This window comes from Aplidium turbinatum, chromosome 9, assembly GCF_918807975.1.
Source record: "Aplidium turbinatum chromosome 9, kaAplTurb1.1, whole genome shotgun sequence".
Taxonomy (NCBI): domain Eukaryota; kingdom Metazoa; phylum Chordata; class Ascidiacea; order Aplousobranchia; family Polyclinidae; genus Aplidium; species Aplidium turbinatum.
Genome location: NC_137480.1, coordinates 17941100 through 17957727, shown reverse-complemented (window position 1 = coordinate 17957727; position 16628 = coordinate 17941100). Strand labels below are relative to the sequence as shown.

At 37.5% G+C, this 16628-nt stretch overlaps 1 protein-coding gene across 1 annotated transcript; it reads left to right on the top strand.

Moving 5' to 3' along the window:
- Positions 1-1411: 1411 nt before the first annotated feature.
- LOC145777157 (protein O-glucosyltransferase 2-like) lies at positions 1412-13678 on the top strand. The gene is made up of 10 exons (XM_082588461.1): positions 1412-1607; positions 7192-7397; positions 7719-7918; positions 10379-10456; positions 11001-11167; positions 11271-11508; positions 12014-12223; positions 12464-12553; positions 12887-13000; positions 13561-13678. The coding sequence occupies exons 1-10, from the start codon at positions 1432-1434 to the stop codon at positions 13576-13578; spliced, it is 1497 nt and encodes a 498-aa protein (XP_082444587.1). The 5' UTR covers positions 1412-1431; the 3' UTR covers positions 13579-13678.
- The last annotated feature ends 2950 nt before the right edge of the window (positions 13679-16628 follow it).

The window sequence follows — 16628 nt, the reverse complement described above, 5'->3', positions numbered from 1 at the left end:
GATCAAGATCCACATCCTGCAAGATCATTGAAAATTGGCAGGATCAGGACAAGATCTCGATTTCCGCGGAAAAGCAGGATCAGGACAGGATTCAAAATGTCTTCAACATTGGCATGGATCTTCAATAACTTGTCAGGCACGTTTTTTCTTTAATGGATTGTAGGCTGTGCATTAGAGTTTTTATGAAACAGAAATGTTGACAGAATTACAAGATCTTTAAAATTTTCATAGCCATCGGATCAGGACAGGGTCAGAAAATTGGAAAAAGTAGATCGAAACATCTCTGGCACATTGATGCTTTGTAGCTTTTAATTTTCTTGGAACTTCTGTTATGTTTGGCATGTAAGGATATAGGCCTACTGTGTACCAGTTGACATGTATTGTATGCCCTGTGACGGTCACAAGTTAAAGCAAACATAGTTGAAGACAATAAACGCGGTCAACCCTTCGCATTTCAGGACTGCTTTCCATTCAGCGTCACCTAGTGAATGGAATAATTCCCCGGCAAGAACTTCACCAATCGGAAAAACTTCACTCTGCCAATCTCGGTAACCGGCCCTGCGTCGAGAGCCTCTACAAGTATGAGAAACTACCAGGAATAACCTATCAAGGCTTTGTCAGTCCGAGGATAAAGATTCAAAACAAACCAACCAACCCCAGCACCAAATGCACTTCATCCAACGTTTTTGACTCAGGGAAATACCCTACTACGTGGCCATTTATAATTGAGTTAGAGTTGCCAGTTCTGCGGTTTTCCTCAGAATTGGTATAGTTTTGTTTCGCAGCCACATGAAACTGTTGGCAGTTACGGGGTTTGTGATGGTTAATTTAGTTTCATTTCAAACCCAATTTTTCAAAATAATTACCATTCATAGCTAAAAATGTCTGTTTTGACTGTAATTTTCACAACCTTTCAAAACTTGGGCTACTTTTGCGCTTGTTCAATCTTGTAAATTAAATATAATAAAATATCTGGTAATCTTGCGAGCAGTTGACTCTTGACTGTGTCTAGTTTACAGGTATGGTAAGGGTTTGCAACGGTTTTTTCAATTTCATCCCTTCAACTTCTTATTTTCAATGATCTTTTTTCTACTAACTTAATTTAGAATTATACCGTAATTACCAATGTTCCTTAAAAGCATAATTTTTTCTACGGTATATTTTAAGTATCAATTTTTCGATATTTTGAATATCAATTGGTAAATTAGCTAGAAGTACAAAAAATCAAAACATTTTTTATGGTGTTTGTAGTGTTTATTCTTGCACTCTTCTTGTAAATGTTTGTCATCCACACAAATATTTGACATCAGGCATTTGTTGTTCTTGAGGCAATTTGTGTGGCTTGAGTTGTGGTGGATTGTATGCTGCTTTGCCAAATTTTTTCTTTTTACAATCTGTGTTGCAGGTTTTTTTGTATTTAGTTGTTGCCATATGCCAATCATGATTAAGCATTGCAGTGCATTGTTTTTATTTTTTGTTTTTAAATTTACTTTCGGAGTTGATGTTGATTGGAAATATACACAAGTATGGGGACCTGCACTTAAAAGTGAAGCTCGGTTACCTGTAAAGTATCTTTTTATACAAGCTTATGACAGAAAAAACAAAATGTTAGTATTTTTAGTGACATATTTATTGTTTTAACAATGGAATAAAAGTATTAATATCACAACAGCGTGATTTAACTCACTAGAACCACTCTGGTTTTTTTTTTATCACAGAGACTTTTCGGTCATTTGTCCGAAATGGCTTGAAAAAATTCGGTCATTTTTTATTTATTTCGGTAATTTTTAGTCATTTTTGGTCATATTTTTTCTTTTTTTCACATTTTTTGGTCATTTTCACATTTTCTGGTCACATTTTTTCGGACATTTTGACCGAATTGACTATATTTTTTTCGGACATTTTGCTAAAAAATCGGTCAATGACCGATCAATGACCGAAAAAAAAAACCCAGGAACCACTACCGGTACATAGTTATAACTTGTTTTATTTTACAATTGATATTTCAATTATTTACAGATCCCATGTTTGGGTGAAATGGGCTATAAGTTTGCCTACTAATATGTTAATATTTATGTATTTTATTTAAAGTTTTGAAGCTACAGTATTTGTAATTTATGTTGCATTCATTTCAATACCGCGTTGGTTAGGGTGGCCAAAAAAAATCGAAATTTTTTATTTTTGTTCGCACACCCTCTCATTTGAGGAGGATTCATAAAAAAATGACACTGTGAAAATTTGAAGTCAATCCGACAAGAGGAAGTACTCTCCCACCGGCCTCTAAATTTGCTTTCTTTGGCATAATTCGTCAAAATTCCTTGAATATGTGACGTAATTCTTTTCTGATTTATCTACATTGCAGTTGCAGCATTTTTATGTTATAACCATTGTTTTACTCTGAATTAATGATACAATAAGTGTTTCCACATGCAGAAAAACATGAATAATACACAAAATAGATCACATTAAAAAGCGTTTGGTATGAAATTAAATGCACTAAACTTTAGCATAAACCGCATAAAAGTAGGTACGTTCACCAATCACGATCACAACGCTTCACGTGACAACACATTGCCCAGAAAATGCAAAAGAAATGTTCGTAAAGAGTCAAGCCGTTGACTTTATTTAGTGGTGCTGTTGGCATGTTGGCTTTTACTTGCACTTGATGGAAGCAGCTTTCTGTGGTGCTCGACCACCTGATAGAGGAGCTGGCGCTGTTGTTCATTTTTCGTAAGGACTTCATTGAAGTCAGTAGCTAATTTGACTGCCCGCTCTGCACAATCATTGACGACTTTGAGATCACGCACAACTTTGCATGCTTCTTTGTAATCTTCACGATCATGCCATGTGTCGACAGAAGCAGTTAGAAATTCTTTTGACAAATGAAGGGACTCGAAAAGGTTAAGTGAACGCTGTGTTACAAATTGTGCCAAAGAGAGATGTTGAAACTTGACAATTTTGTTTGGGGCAACACGACGAACATCTTCGGGAAATGGGTCTTTCTTGAGAGCATTAACGATTGCCTTTTTTTCATCATCTGTGATGTTATCACTGAATAAAGGCAGTGCAGCAAGATCCTCACTGATGTACCACAAGTGCAACCTCAACTTTTTTTCTGCCACTTCAGAAATTGCACTATCAACTTCTTTATATTCCTCTGTGAGCTGTAGCATTGCTAGGTCATTTGTAGGGGCAGATATTGATGAAGGTGCTGCAAACCAAAAAGTGGCATAGATGGTGGTTATAAACAGGCAAATTCTCCGCAGTGATCCAATCTCTCGTTTGCTCATGTTGAATTGATGGCGAAATCCAAAGATTTTAAGGCAGTATATGCCTTTTGCCATCCACCTCGCCCGGTGATAGGCACCAGGAGCATAAAATTTATTTTCCAAATCCGCTTTTGCTCCTAACAGTTGAAGAACAAGTTGTGCAAACTCTCTATAGTCTTCACGAGGTTGCAAATTCACCAAGTGTTGGTGAATATCATCGATAACAATTTCACGACGAGACTGAAGCCAAGCTTTCTCCGGCTTGTTCAAACACCCTGCACCAATGCCATCGGTATCAATGCAGTCGAATTTTGACTTATCTATGAAGTCCCATTGAGCCTTGAAACGGCTGAACAGGTCTATTTCTGGCCCTCTTGAAGGAAAAAAGTTATCAAACACTGCAGAAGCACATATTTCAAACATATGATGTCGGCATGCAAGAAATAGCAGCCTTCGATTAAATGCCTGCTGCACGACAGTGATAGCTCCAGTGTGGATTCCTGTATTGCTTGATGTTGTGTCAAAACAAAGTGCAGCTAAATGCTCTGCTACACCTTCCCACTCGTGTATGAATTCCACTACTTTTTGGCCCATTAGTGATCCCGTTCCAACAGGCAGCTTTGGAATGCCAAGCAGTTTCTCAACATGCATACCAGAAACTACAATGGCCAAAGAGTCGCACTTTGTGCCAGTGGCATTAGTCAAAAGTTTGCCATCAAAATGAGCAACAAGTGGAACTGTTGGTTTAAATTTTTGCCGCACTGCAGCTGCAAGGCTTTCACGTGAGGTGTTCCGAGCATTCATGACAGAGGAACGTGACATTGTCAATTCATTTATGTCAACTCCAGCTGCAGCAAGAGCAGGGGTGACGATCATCATTGCTTGACGACTTGACGTTAAAGTTCTGTCTAGGGCTGCATTAAACAGTGGATTATCGATAATGCAGCGTTTTGGTAATGGCTGTTCCTGCTGGGTTTTCGTTCGTTTTGGTGTTGTTTGGATTTGTGGTGCAAAAAGTGGGTCACTGGAAGAATCTTCATCATCTGCTGAGGAACTTTCAGATGTGAGAGCAGCAGCACTTGATGGTGCTGGATCAATGAGATTTCTGTTGCGCCTCTGTTCATCATCTTTGCGCTTTCTATACTTTGCAGCAGCTTGCCGATACATTGGGTCTTCTGTTGTCATCACCATCTGTCGTGCACCACGTTGGTCTATCAAAAACTGGCAGTCTTCTGGCATTGTTGTGCGGCGTTCCCAGTCAGCATGTGCAATATCAAATAATGCACTTAACCTCTGGGTGAAGTCAGCTTCTGAGGTCAACTGGGAAGCTGAATTTCGCCTACCTTTGTGCTTTGATACTCGAATATGCTCTTGATGGATGCATTTCAGTTTGGCAACAACGTGAGTCTTTGCACTGGTAGCGATATTAGCTTTCACCCACAACAACATCACTTCATCTGCAACTGTACTGCAAGCAAGTGGCAGGGTAACCTTATTGATCTTCATCTCGTAGTAGAGACGGCGAAGAACCACACCCCGTACAGGCAGCTGGCATGGCCCCTCAAAAGAGTCAACACTAGAGAGTGGGTGCCCAACCAACCATATTGATGTTCCTGAACGTGTAGCAGGCGAGTCTGCGCACTTCTGGAAAAAAGTTACAATGTGTTAAATAATATTTTGCACATTATAATACTAATTACCAAGATCACTGTGATATAAGGTAGCCTACTATTAACATATATAAATGCCTAATAATTGTGTATTTTAAATATTGTAGATAGACTTACCTTCATCAGGCTGTTTGTTCTTTATTTCCTGCTACTTTCTTTTTGACAAATACAAATCTTGCTAAATTACAGTACCGGTAATTATTTATTTTAACTTATTTTTACGCTTCTGTGTTGCAAGGATAAATAAAAGAATTAATTCAAAGGTTATTTAGCGTCCTACATCTTATTGAAAGTAAAATCATGCGGTCCATATCGATTATGAAACGTGGTGCAATTTTCATGAGGCTGTTCTCAGAGAACAAGTTACTAATTTATCCGATGCTTATAGGCATCACAATGCCATGGGCACAGTCTGAAAACTTCTACACTAACCTACTATTTTCTGCTGTGCAAAGTCTCACTAGGCTTTGGCCCTGGGCCTTTTTTACTGTAATATCAAAACTTAACAAATTTTGCTGCATCTTGCTGTAATAGCCTACTCGTATAATCTAATTTTGTAACCAACCTTGCCTTATCAATATTACTCGGAGATCAAAGCCAGACATTGTGACGTAAGACTTGAACTAAGTTATGCGTGATAAGTGTAGAAGTACTGTACTCCCATCGATTCTTAGTGAAGAATTCACCTTTGTTACGCTGATTCAATGTCATCAATCGTTGAAGCAACGTGAAAATCAAAAGTTTTTTTGCTTGAATGGAAGCCAAGGGATACAGTATTAACATTTTCTAGATGCGCGCTAGAATGCGCGGGAAAATATATTCTCTTGCAACAATTGTTTGTGCTATGCAATGAGGAATGATGATCTGTATCGCTAGTTCCTGTGCTATTTCTCGGCGGACAAACATGACCGATCTAGATCATTAGATGGTACTTCCCGCGGACATCACATTCTATGATGGCGGGTATGTCCGCGGTGAATTTCGAGGCCTGTTATGTAAAAGAAAATGGAAAAAAAATTTAGGGGGGGGGGCTTTTCGAAATTTTGCCAATAATAGCAAATTTAGAAGCCGGTGGGAGAGTACTTCCTCTTGTCGGATTGACTTCAAATTTTCACAATGTCATTTTTTTATGAATCCTCCTCAAATGAGAGGGTGTGCGAACAAAAATAAAAAATTTCGATTTTTTTTGGCCACCCTAGCGTTGGTGTAATGTAGTTAGAAAATTAAGTTTGATATTGACTACAGAATAGAAAGGTATTGATGAGACCCAGACACCAAAATAATGTTGTCTAGCCCTACTGATTGATTGAATCTTTTGGACCGGGAAAGCTTCTTGCAGAGCTTCATTCTGGCAGTTTCGCATACTTGTAGAGGCTTTGAATCACTGACACAGGCCCGGTCAGACGGTCACCGAGATTGACAGAGTGAAGTTTCCGATTGTTAAAGTGTTGTACAATTTGGGTAGAGAGGTAACTCTTTTAAACCATAAACAGACATAACTAAGCAACAACACTACATTTAACATTATAAAAACAAAAAACAACAAGCGAACGTTTTCGGCTAGTCATATAGCCCTTTTCAAGCCTATAAGAAAAATACATTATTGAAAGAAATGCTAAAGAATCATATAGTATCACAGCAAAAATATGGTCAAATCTAAACATTTGAGAAACTCTAAACATTTTGTGTGAGCGAGGCAGTTTCTCAAATGTTTAGATTTGACCATATTTTTGCTGTGATACTATATGATTCTTTAGCATTTCTTTCAATAATGTATTTTTCTTATAGGCTTGAAAAGGGCTATATGACTAGCCGAAAACGTTCGCTTGTTGTTTTTTGTTTTTATAATGTTAAATGTAGTGTTGTTGCTTAGTTATGTCTGTTTATGGTTTAAAGTGTTGTTGTCGGGGAATTATTCCATTTATTAGATGCCGCGGAATGAAGAGCAATCCTTAACGTGCGCTGCTCGAGCGCACACCTCGAGAGTCGAACCAGCGCTGCTTGATTTTGAAGCTTTTCTTTCCAGAAGTCACGCGCTAACCAACTAACACAATCGACTGCCATTTTTCTGAGCTGATACATTATTTATTTAATGCTGCAGTACCAATTTTCCATTTATACTTTCTGCTGCTTGCAGAGAAAGTAGCAAAACATTTCTATTGCTTTTAGTTTGTGATTAAATTTCAATTAAAGTGTCTTGTTAAAAATAAACAACTTTTAAAATTACAAACGATTGTCTGTTTGTCATTTAGCATAAAAACGGATCTTGGCGATGATGCATTTACAATGTCAGTCAGTGGTGTGAACGGTGAACGCGTACGAAGCTGGACCCAGGTTCTGAATCGCCATAATGGCAGCTACATTGGAAGGTTCAGAATGTATGATTATGCTGGAGACATCAAGATATCAATCGTTCACAAAGGAAGGCATTTGGATGGTTCACCATTCATTGTGAAAGGTGTGACAATGTCATGTTTTTGAAATACAGTACATCCAACTGTTATAACACAAAATTTTTGAAAAAAGTTTTACTCTCTTGGTATTCTGTACATTTACTGATTTTAATTTCTGTTCATTTTCATGGCGTCTTAATCAAAGCTGTGGTTGTCAGAGTCTCATGCTGTATATTTTACTAAACTCCACAGCATTTCGAATGTCTTGTCTTCAATGTCCTACAAGTTGTTTAACCCTGAATCACACCAACCTGCACAAGTGCACATTAAGTCATATTATTTAATTAGTGATACTCACTATACAGTGATAGTTTGTGCATTTTCAGGTGTTTATGGTGATGAATGCTTTTGCCCAATTAATGCTAAACAATGGACCAAAGCATTAGAGTGTCCTTCCAGCTTTCCACAGATTGAAGAAGATTTTAAACTTCATAAATCAATTGACCTTTCCACTTTGAAAGAGAAAATGCTCAAGAAATTTGGTGCTCATCACTCTATTTGTCATTACGTCATCAAAGATAATGAGGTGGGTGTCTTCCCAAGCAACTAGTTTTTAAAATGTATATAATCTTTTTAACCTACCTACACCTACCTATGAATTATCAAAATTTTTAATTGATATTTTATCTCCACTCTTCGATCATCAATATTGCATAAAAAATTCCACGGAGTTTGTCAAAATAATTAAAGATATTGACATTAGCCAGGAAGACTGTCTCGTTTCGTTTGATGTAGTAAGCCTCTTTACTTCTGTCCCTCTGACAGAAACCTTGGACCTAATATCCAACCTGTTATTGGCAGACGATTGACTTGTAAATTGTACAAAATTTTGTGCAGATGATGTGATTCAAGCTTTAAAAGTGTGTTTTCAATCTACTGTTTTTTGTTATAAAGATGTGTTGTATCGCCAAATTTATGGTATGTTGATGGGCTCCTGCATCTCTCCAGTTGTTACTAACATCTTCATGGAATTCGTTGAACGCAAAGCCATCAGCACTTTTTACACTCCTCCACAATTATGGGTTAGATATGTTGACGACACGTTTTGCATCATCAAAAAAACTGCAGTTAATGATTTTCACAAACACCTTAACAGCATTTCATCATCCATTCAATTTACCATAGAACATGAAGTCACCGGCACAATTTCATTTTTGGATGTTAAAGTGGTTCGCCATAGCAACAACAAAAAACTAGCCACTACCATACACAAAAAACCAACACATACAGACAGATACCTGCAGTTCAACTCACATCACCCCAAGCATCAAAAACTCACAGTGGCCAAAACATTGTACAACAGTCTGGACACTCACATAACGGATGATTCTGAACGTTCACACCACAAGAAAAACATTCACAACACTTTAATGCTCAACGGATTTCCACGAAAACTTGCTTGCATACAGCTACCCAAACCGAAACCTTCGCTTCCTCCTTATAAATCTTTTACTTGTCTTCCTAATATAAGGGGGGTAACTGACAAAATTCAGCGTATCCTCAATGGCATAGGAATCAAGGTTGCGATGAAACCCTATCTGACAATTAGGTAAATACCTTCCCTCGGCTAAAGACCCCATGAAAGAAGGTGAAGTTTCTGGATTTATCTACCAAGTTCCGTGTCATGACTGTGATTTAATCTACATTGGACAGACAAAACGTGATCTTAAGTCTAGAATCAACGAGCACCAAAGAGCTATTAAATTTCAACGTCCGGAGCATTCCGCTCTTTGCAAACATTCTATAAATTCAGACCATAAAATTACTTGGACCAACGCTACCATTCTTAAAACTGAAAAGGAATATACAAAAAGATTGTTCACAGAAAAGTGGTACATAAACCAGAAAGCACAACATGCTCTTAACCAAAAAGATGGTCAGAATTTCCCCTCTGTGTACAAAAAATTACTTTAACTTTAGCTTCACCTTTTCCATTCTCAGTGCGTCTTCTCTATCATTATTGCTCATCCCCTTGTTTTCTGTCTTGTCTGATGTCTTTTCAACGTTTCTTGACGGTGGCCCAATAGATAGATAAATTTACGCTGTTGGAAAGTAACCTACTGGTTTTAGGCATTCACTGCATTTAGTTTAACCTCTAGGTATCTTGTTGCGTGTTTTAATTCTGATTCTTGCTGCTTTACTTTATTCATTTTATCAGTATGTTTTTGTGTTGTGCCATCGTTGCTGAACAGGTTGTGTTAACCTGTTTTAGCCACCTTGATAAAGTCAGTCGTGCTGACTGACGAAACGTCGGAAATACAAAAGCTAGTTATCATCTTTAACATCAGGAGGTAACCTAGTAAATAGTCACCAGAACAACGCAAATTACTTTTATTAATCTTTTTAATATTAAGCATCTAACGCCCAAACGGTCTACAATCATACAATATTGCTTTGTAATTTAAAGCAACAGGTGCCAATTTGAAATGCCAGTAAGCCTACCACCGTACCACTTAATTTGGGCACTTAAAAGTTTATTCTTTCTAACGTTGCACTTCAAGACTGACTTTTGATATGTCTACAAGTACAAATGACCATGGTGAATGTAAAAAAAAAACATATCATAAACATAAATTATGTTCTACAGATATGTTCATTGCTGGCTTAATTTTGGGTCTTTTGTTTAAATGTTTGGGTGGCAGCTGACTTTGGTGACCTTTTGGTCTTTCGCTGCCATCCTTGTTGTGCGAATTATTTGTGTTTATTGTGTTTTTGCTTTTTGTGTCTTTCTTTTTCGCCAACAAAACAAAAAATAAACTGAACTGAACTGGCACTGAACTCCATTTTTTTGTGAAATAAGCAGAAAAACATTCAGATCAATTTGAATTCTTAACTTTTTTAATGGTGACCATGACGGTTGACCCGTTTAATTTCTCAATATCTCTATGACCTTAGTTGATAGACATGGAAGTAGATGTTCATCTGAATTATACTGACGGACAAGCACATTTATTCGAATCTAAAAAAAAGTGCTTTTATGTTTCAGGTGTATCGTGAATGCCACGGAAGCATTATTGACTTTAAGATGTTTATGGATGCACCGCTGTTAAATCTAGCAAGAAAAGTAAGTTGTGATACGTATTTGATACCATTTTCCGAAGAAGAACCTGCTGAAAACCTCCATGTCTTAGATCATGAGACCAAAGATTGGATACTCTTTAGTATCCTTTAAATGTTGTCGGGTTATGTAAAAAGAAAGCTTAAACTAATATAAAGGAAAAAATTACGTGCTAAACTTCCATTGGTTATAGAATGAAAAAGATCATGTCAATGATGCAGTACCTTTCGCTCAGCCATAGAAAACATATACGTGGGTGTTGGTGGCGTTAAGATGCAGCTCGTGTATTACAGTATTGCCAGGTTTTAAAGTGTGTTGACAATGGTATGTGTGTGAACTTCCTTCTTCACTGCTGTTGCGGCTAAGTCGCATAGTTGAGATCGCTGTGTCTTTTCTTTGTGTGCACACTAAGTCACTAACACGATTCTGTTGTGGATAAATATAGGGTGGAAGGATAATTTGGTTTTAATCTATCTTCGTGTGACCCTGAAAGCATGGTACTTCCGCGAACAGTTTAGTGTGTGTGTAACAACGCTGTTTTCCGCTTCAGGTGAAATTGCCCGATGTTGAGTTTTTCATCAATCTTGGTGATTGGCCATTAGAGAAGTCACGTGATAATCCTCTACCAATCGTATCATGGTGCGGCTCTGACTCTTCTAGCGACATTATTTTACCAACCTACGATTTGACCAATTCGGTCTTGGAAATGCTGGGAAGGTAATCAATAAATTCGCATTAACATTTTGTTTTTATTTTTCCGCTAGCGCAGTAGTAGGCGTAGTTTAGATGTTTTACTCTTTCAGATATTTTTGATTTGCAGAGTAAGCTTGGATGTTTTTTCGGTGCAAGCAAACACCGGTCCAAAGTGGAAAAACAAAATTGAGAAAGGTTTCTTTCGTGGCCGCGACAGCAGACAGGAACGTCTTGATCTTGCCGCCATGAGCGTGAAACAGCCAGATATTGTAGACGCCAAGATCACAAATTACTTCTTTTTTAAAAAAGACGAAGAAAAATACGGAAAGAGTGTCAAACACATTTCGTTTTTTGATTTTTTTAAAGTAAGTTTTTATTTTTACTTCATGTAGAAAACGGAGGCCTGATAAAATGTGAATATTTCTGACGTCATTAGTATTTGTCTACTTTTTTTTACAGCAATTTCTCATATGTGCATTTGTGCAAGCTTCTCATTCTCCTCTTATTCTTTTTATGGCGGTATTCTTTCCAGAAAATATCGTTAAACCAATTTTACTTCTATCAGTCGTGTCCAGTGAGCACGATCCTCCGCATCACTGCAACACAACTTTGTAATGTCTTTCTTTCTCCAACTGCTTCTCTTCAACTCAACTTCTGTCATCACTCCGCTCATGAGTAGTCTTTACCCACCCAGACAGAAAAATTCGTCACTTTTTCATTTTCATAACGTCTGCAGACGTTGAATCAATGTAAAAGTGACGAATTTTGCTGTCTGGGCAGTCCTTACCTTTTGCAGCACACGCTGGTAGCACCCCGACTACATCCTTTGACGACTTTCCGCGCCCGCTTCATTGTAATTCTTGTCTCTAGCACAAGTACCAGCTGAACATAGATGGGACTGTGGCTGCTTACCGGTTCCCTTACCTCTTGCTGGGCGATGGGCTGGTCTTGAAGCAAGATTCCGAATACTATGAACATTTTTATCGAGAAATGAAGCCCAATGTGCACTACATACCTTTGAAACGTGACTTGTCCGACGTGCCAGAAAAGATTAAGTGGGCAAAGAAAAACGATGACAAGGTTTGTTAAGATGAAATTTATGTTGAAACCAATCGACCTTTTTGAAAGACTTAAGGTGGTGTAAAATAGTCTGTTGAAACAACGCGAAGTTCTATAATTTTACTATTCGCACAGAAATTGCTAGAAAAGTTGATTTAGGAAGCAAGTTTCCCGATTAAACCATCCAACCAGGTGCTGTTTTAGATTCGTCACGCGCTGTACGGTGACTGTTGCACACTATTGAAATCTCGTATTTTTCAGGCTCACGAGATACAAAAAGCAGGAACAGCATTGGCCAGAAAGATATTGCAACCAGCCTACGTGCTATGCTATCATTTGGCAGTGTTTCAGGTACAACAACGACACGGAATTAATACTGCAAATTTTTTTCCTGGATGTTATAATCACATTCTCGTTATAAATGCACTCAATTGAAGAGGGTGTGAGTAAGACGATTCCGTGTTAAGTGGAGTACGATATTACAATTACATCAAGCAGGAATGCTAGGTCATTTTATGGCTAGCTTCGATAGAAAATTTGTGCAACAGTAAAAGGTTGTTTCGGTAAATTTATTTTGAAGAATATTTACTTTTATGCGGATTCAAAAATCTCCAACTAACTACTAGTTCCCTTGAACGGCTAATGGAGTTTGTGTCTATTTTCTTACATCTCCCGTGTTTCCAGGAATACGCTTCCCGCCAAAATCAGCCAGTTACCATCCTTGACACCATGGAAAAGCTTCAACAACCGATGAAAAAGTGCAATTGCGTAAATCGATCAAACAAAGCCTCATCCAAGGTAAGATGTTCACATTTGACAACTTTTCATGATTTATTGGTTTTTCTTTCCCCGTGACTCGATGAACTTAATCGAAACCAAGTCACCATCATGATCATTATGTTCCTTCCTTGTATTGAGGGTTGGATACAATGCGCCATTGTTCTCGACCATGAGCTGTTCAGTGTTCATACTGCACTTTTATAATTAAATTTTGTCCATTTAGTGATGTTTGATGTCGAAATCATTCTTGGTCTGTCTTGGTTTCTTTTACCATTTATCTTCTCTTCTACAAATGATCTTTGTAACACGGTTTGCCTTATTGCGTATCCGAAATACTTCAATATTCTTCTTTTGACTATTTGTAAGAGAATTTTCCTTGAATTAAATTAAGTCGTCTATTGAAAAAGATTATTTTTTCTAATCTATCAGGCTACCTACGGTAACTGATTTGATAATAGGTTGCCCAACTTATACCAGCGTAAAGCCTAATGTGACCAACATCGAACACTGACACTGCATATATCATTCAAAATACTCTCTAATGGCAAGGCTTTTATTCGGTATGTTTTTGTTTGCAGAAAAAGGACGAACTTTGAACTTCCCGTAACTTTCAATCCATTTCGCTCATCATATTACACATTTATGCATATGTAGCTCAATACAAATCATGCAAGCCTGCCTGGTGCCTATAAGCTAATTGCTCGTTTGTGTTGATGGCAGTGGCAGACAAGTTAGATCGAACAACAAGGAAATTAACCAACTGGATAAAGTGAGTCTCACAGATGGTAGTTTTGTCAGGATGATGTTAGCTGTAGTTAAAACTTGTGGTATAGGTGGTAAGAAGCAGTTTAACAATAGCATGTGTATTACTTTGGGATCCTTTGTCATTTTAACCGTGCTGAAGTTAGAACATTTGTTGTTATTGAAGTATGACCGATCGATATGTTTTGTCAGTGATGAAGTATTTTTTTTAAGCAATGGGTTTTGTCACAAAAAACATATTTTTGATTATTTTCTTATCTCTAAGAAAACAAATCGATAGTTTTTTCTAAAGTCTAAACCTTTAAATCATTTGGCTATAGGCTAACACTCACAACAGTATTTCAATAAAAATTTATATTGCGGAACCGCGGTTTTCGTCAATTAGGACTTCAGTAGCCTACAACTAAATCGAAACGAAAAACTTACAATATAAATTGGTAGCAGTACAGGTAAAAGGTGAGTCCCATACTTAAATGCAAGCATAGGGGGAAGGAGAAGATAGGGTTTTCATTATAGCAGTAGGCCTACAACTGGCCCGAATAAAACGAAAAATTACAGTTTAATAGATGAAGAAGTTTAATAGATGATTTATTATTTCAGTTTAATAGATGATTTAATAGAAGGAGTCACTAAATGTTCACTGTTCTCACTTTTGATTTCGTCATCTCTTCGTTTTTCAATTTTCTGACTAACGCCACCCGTTGTCTTTGTCGAATGATAAATTCTGCAGTTTCTTTGTGTGTGATTTATGATATAAGCCTACGTTTGCTTTTATGTTAGATATCCCGGCTAAAAGTTGGTCGTTTCTAATAATCATTGTGCAAATCATATAACTTATCGGTTTGCAAGAATTTTCCTTAATCATTCGATGAAATCGTTAGAGTTTTTGCTAGCACAGTTGCAAACTTTCTGTGGTGAGCCACTATTGTGGTTTTAGAGTTGACATCTTTGCGCAATTAGGTGCTTGAAGGGCTAATTGCTAGTTACTTAGACAATGTTGTCATTAAACACGTCAGCAATTTTACGAAAATTAGGAGACCAATGCTACAAACAAGCATCTTTGCATTGGCTACGGCCCTATAGCCAATTTGACGTCATACGAAGTTGTGAAAAGAAAATTAGATCATATTATAAGCTACGTTGGCAGCCTATTTCAACAGCCCTGGGTCAATTTCAGTAAACTTTGTTTTCAGGTGTTTGATAAGCTTTGTTGGTGATTTTTTTGTAGCTATATTTTTTCTTTTCAAATTTACGTGGTAGACAACCTTGCTTGTAGCCTACACACAGTAGATCTGATTCGCTATATCCTGAGGATGGGAGCAGGGATCGACTTAACTGCTTTATGGTAAACTGAAGGAAACACAGGATGTAGGTTGTCTATTGTTTAGCGTTTTTGAATTAATGTGATTGTAACGAACGTTAGGCTACGATGAATCCTTTGAAACGTCACAGTTAAACCTACTGCCGGTAGGTTTTAATAATTTGTAACAGGTCTACGGTTATTTTTAACGTTCTGTCTTTCTAAAAAACTTGCTGGTGTTGTTTCTTGATAACTCTTGCGTCAGTATTACAATGGAAAAAATGTGTTTTTTTTGTCTGCTTTGAATGTGGAATTTTTACAGTTGAAAAGTTACCAAAACGTTGTTGTTAGCTTCAAATCTTAACAGAAAAGATCGGCTACTATTGTGGAATTCCGTGCCAGCGGTGTATCAAATTTAAAAACAACAAAACTTGTAAAAAAATGAAGCGTTATTACGGAAGTAGGTCTATGTTTTTTATTCAATTGTGCATAAGAAAGTTTAGAAATTGAAAAAATAGCCTTTCTATAGCCTACACTTCGTGATGATACTTTTTTGTTATTTTACCTGGTATCCAATCGGAGAAAGCTGTCACCAAACCAAGATTATTTGATTTCTGAAATACATCAATCTTGGCTGCTGCGAAGCGTTCTTTTGGTTAGTTGCATCGTTCAAACATTGATTTTGTCCTCCTGTCAAACATTACTTTCTCAACACCAACACTCCAACAGCCTATATTCATTCTTGGCACTTCTTTGGCTGTTTAATGGACTTGCTCTCAAAAGGCTTGTTTCTATAGTCTACCGCCTTAAAAGCGTTTGTTTCTACGTCGTAGGTTCCGTTGTGCTATTAAAACCACATCAAACTTTTTTAGGGTCACTGATAAACACAATCGTTGTTGATAGGCTAATAACGCTAAGTACTTCACAACAGAAACCACTACCAGTAGGCGACTTCAAAAATGCTGTTTAGATTTCACAAAGCTGACAGACTATGTCTGATACTATAGCGCACCCAGCATAGGGCTAAAGCCCCCCCCCCCCCAAACCCGCCACCAAAAATGAAGTTTTTTTATGTTCCCCATTTATACCTTTTGCTTACGGGTTAGATATGAATAAGTACCGAAGGAATAAGTAAAATTGTGACATCATAGATACAGGGTCATCAATAAATTAACGTTACAACTTCAAACAACTGTATTTAACAAATGGCAAACAATTTTTGAATGATAAACATATAATATTATTGTCAAATCAATAAATATTTAGGAAAAACAAGTTTTACTCAATGTGTCCGCCATTTGTGTCGATAACAAGTCGAAGACGCTTCGAAAAGGACCTGCAAGAGTCACGAATAACTCTTTGAGGTATTTTGGTCCATTCTTATTTCAGATTAGCCTTCAGCGCTTCCAAACTTTGGTGGTGTTTAGTCGAGACTTTGCTCTCCAGGTAAAACCAGATGCCAAAGTCTCTAGGCTAGGGGTTCAGGTCTGGGGATGAAGGAGGCTATTCTTCCTTGGAAATGAAGAACGGCACATTGGCTGAAAGCCAGTTTTGCGTTCTCTTAGCTCCATATGAAGGGGCAGA

Bases quoted from the DNA above. Each gene is read 5' to 3' on its own strand.
- LOC145777157 (XM_082588461.1), top strand. From the start codon at position 1,432: ATGCCAATCATGATTAAGCATTGCAGTGCATTGTTTTTATTTTTTGTT. The intron at 11,509-12,013 runs GTAAGTTTTTAT...TCTTGTCTCTAG, and splicing joins CGTTTTTTGATTTTTTTAAA to CACAAGTACCAGCTGAACAT. The intron at 12,554-12,886 runs GTACAACAACGA...CCGTGTTTCCAG, and splicing joins ATCATTTGGCAGTGTTTCAG to GAATACGCTTCCCGCCAAAA.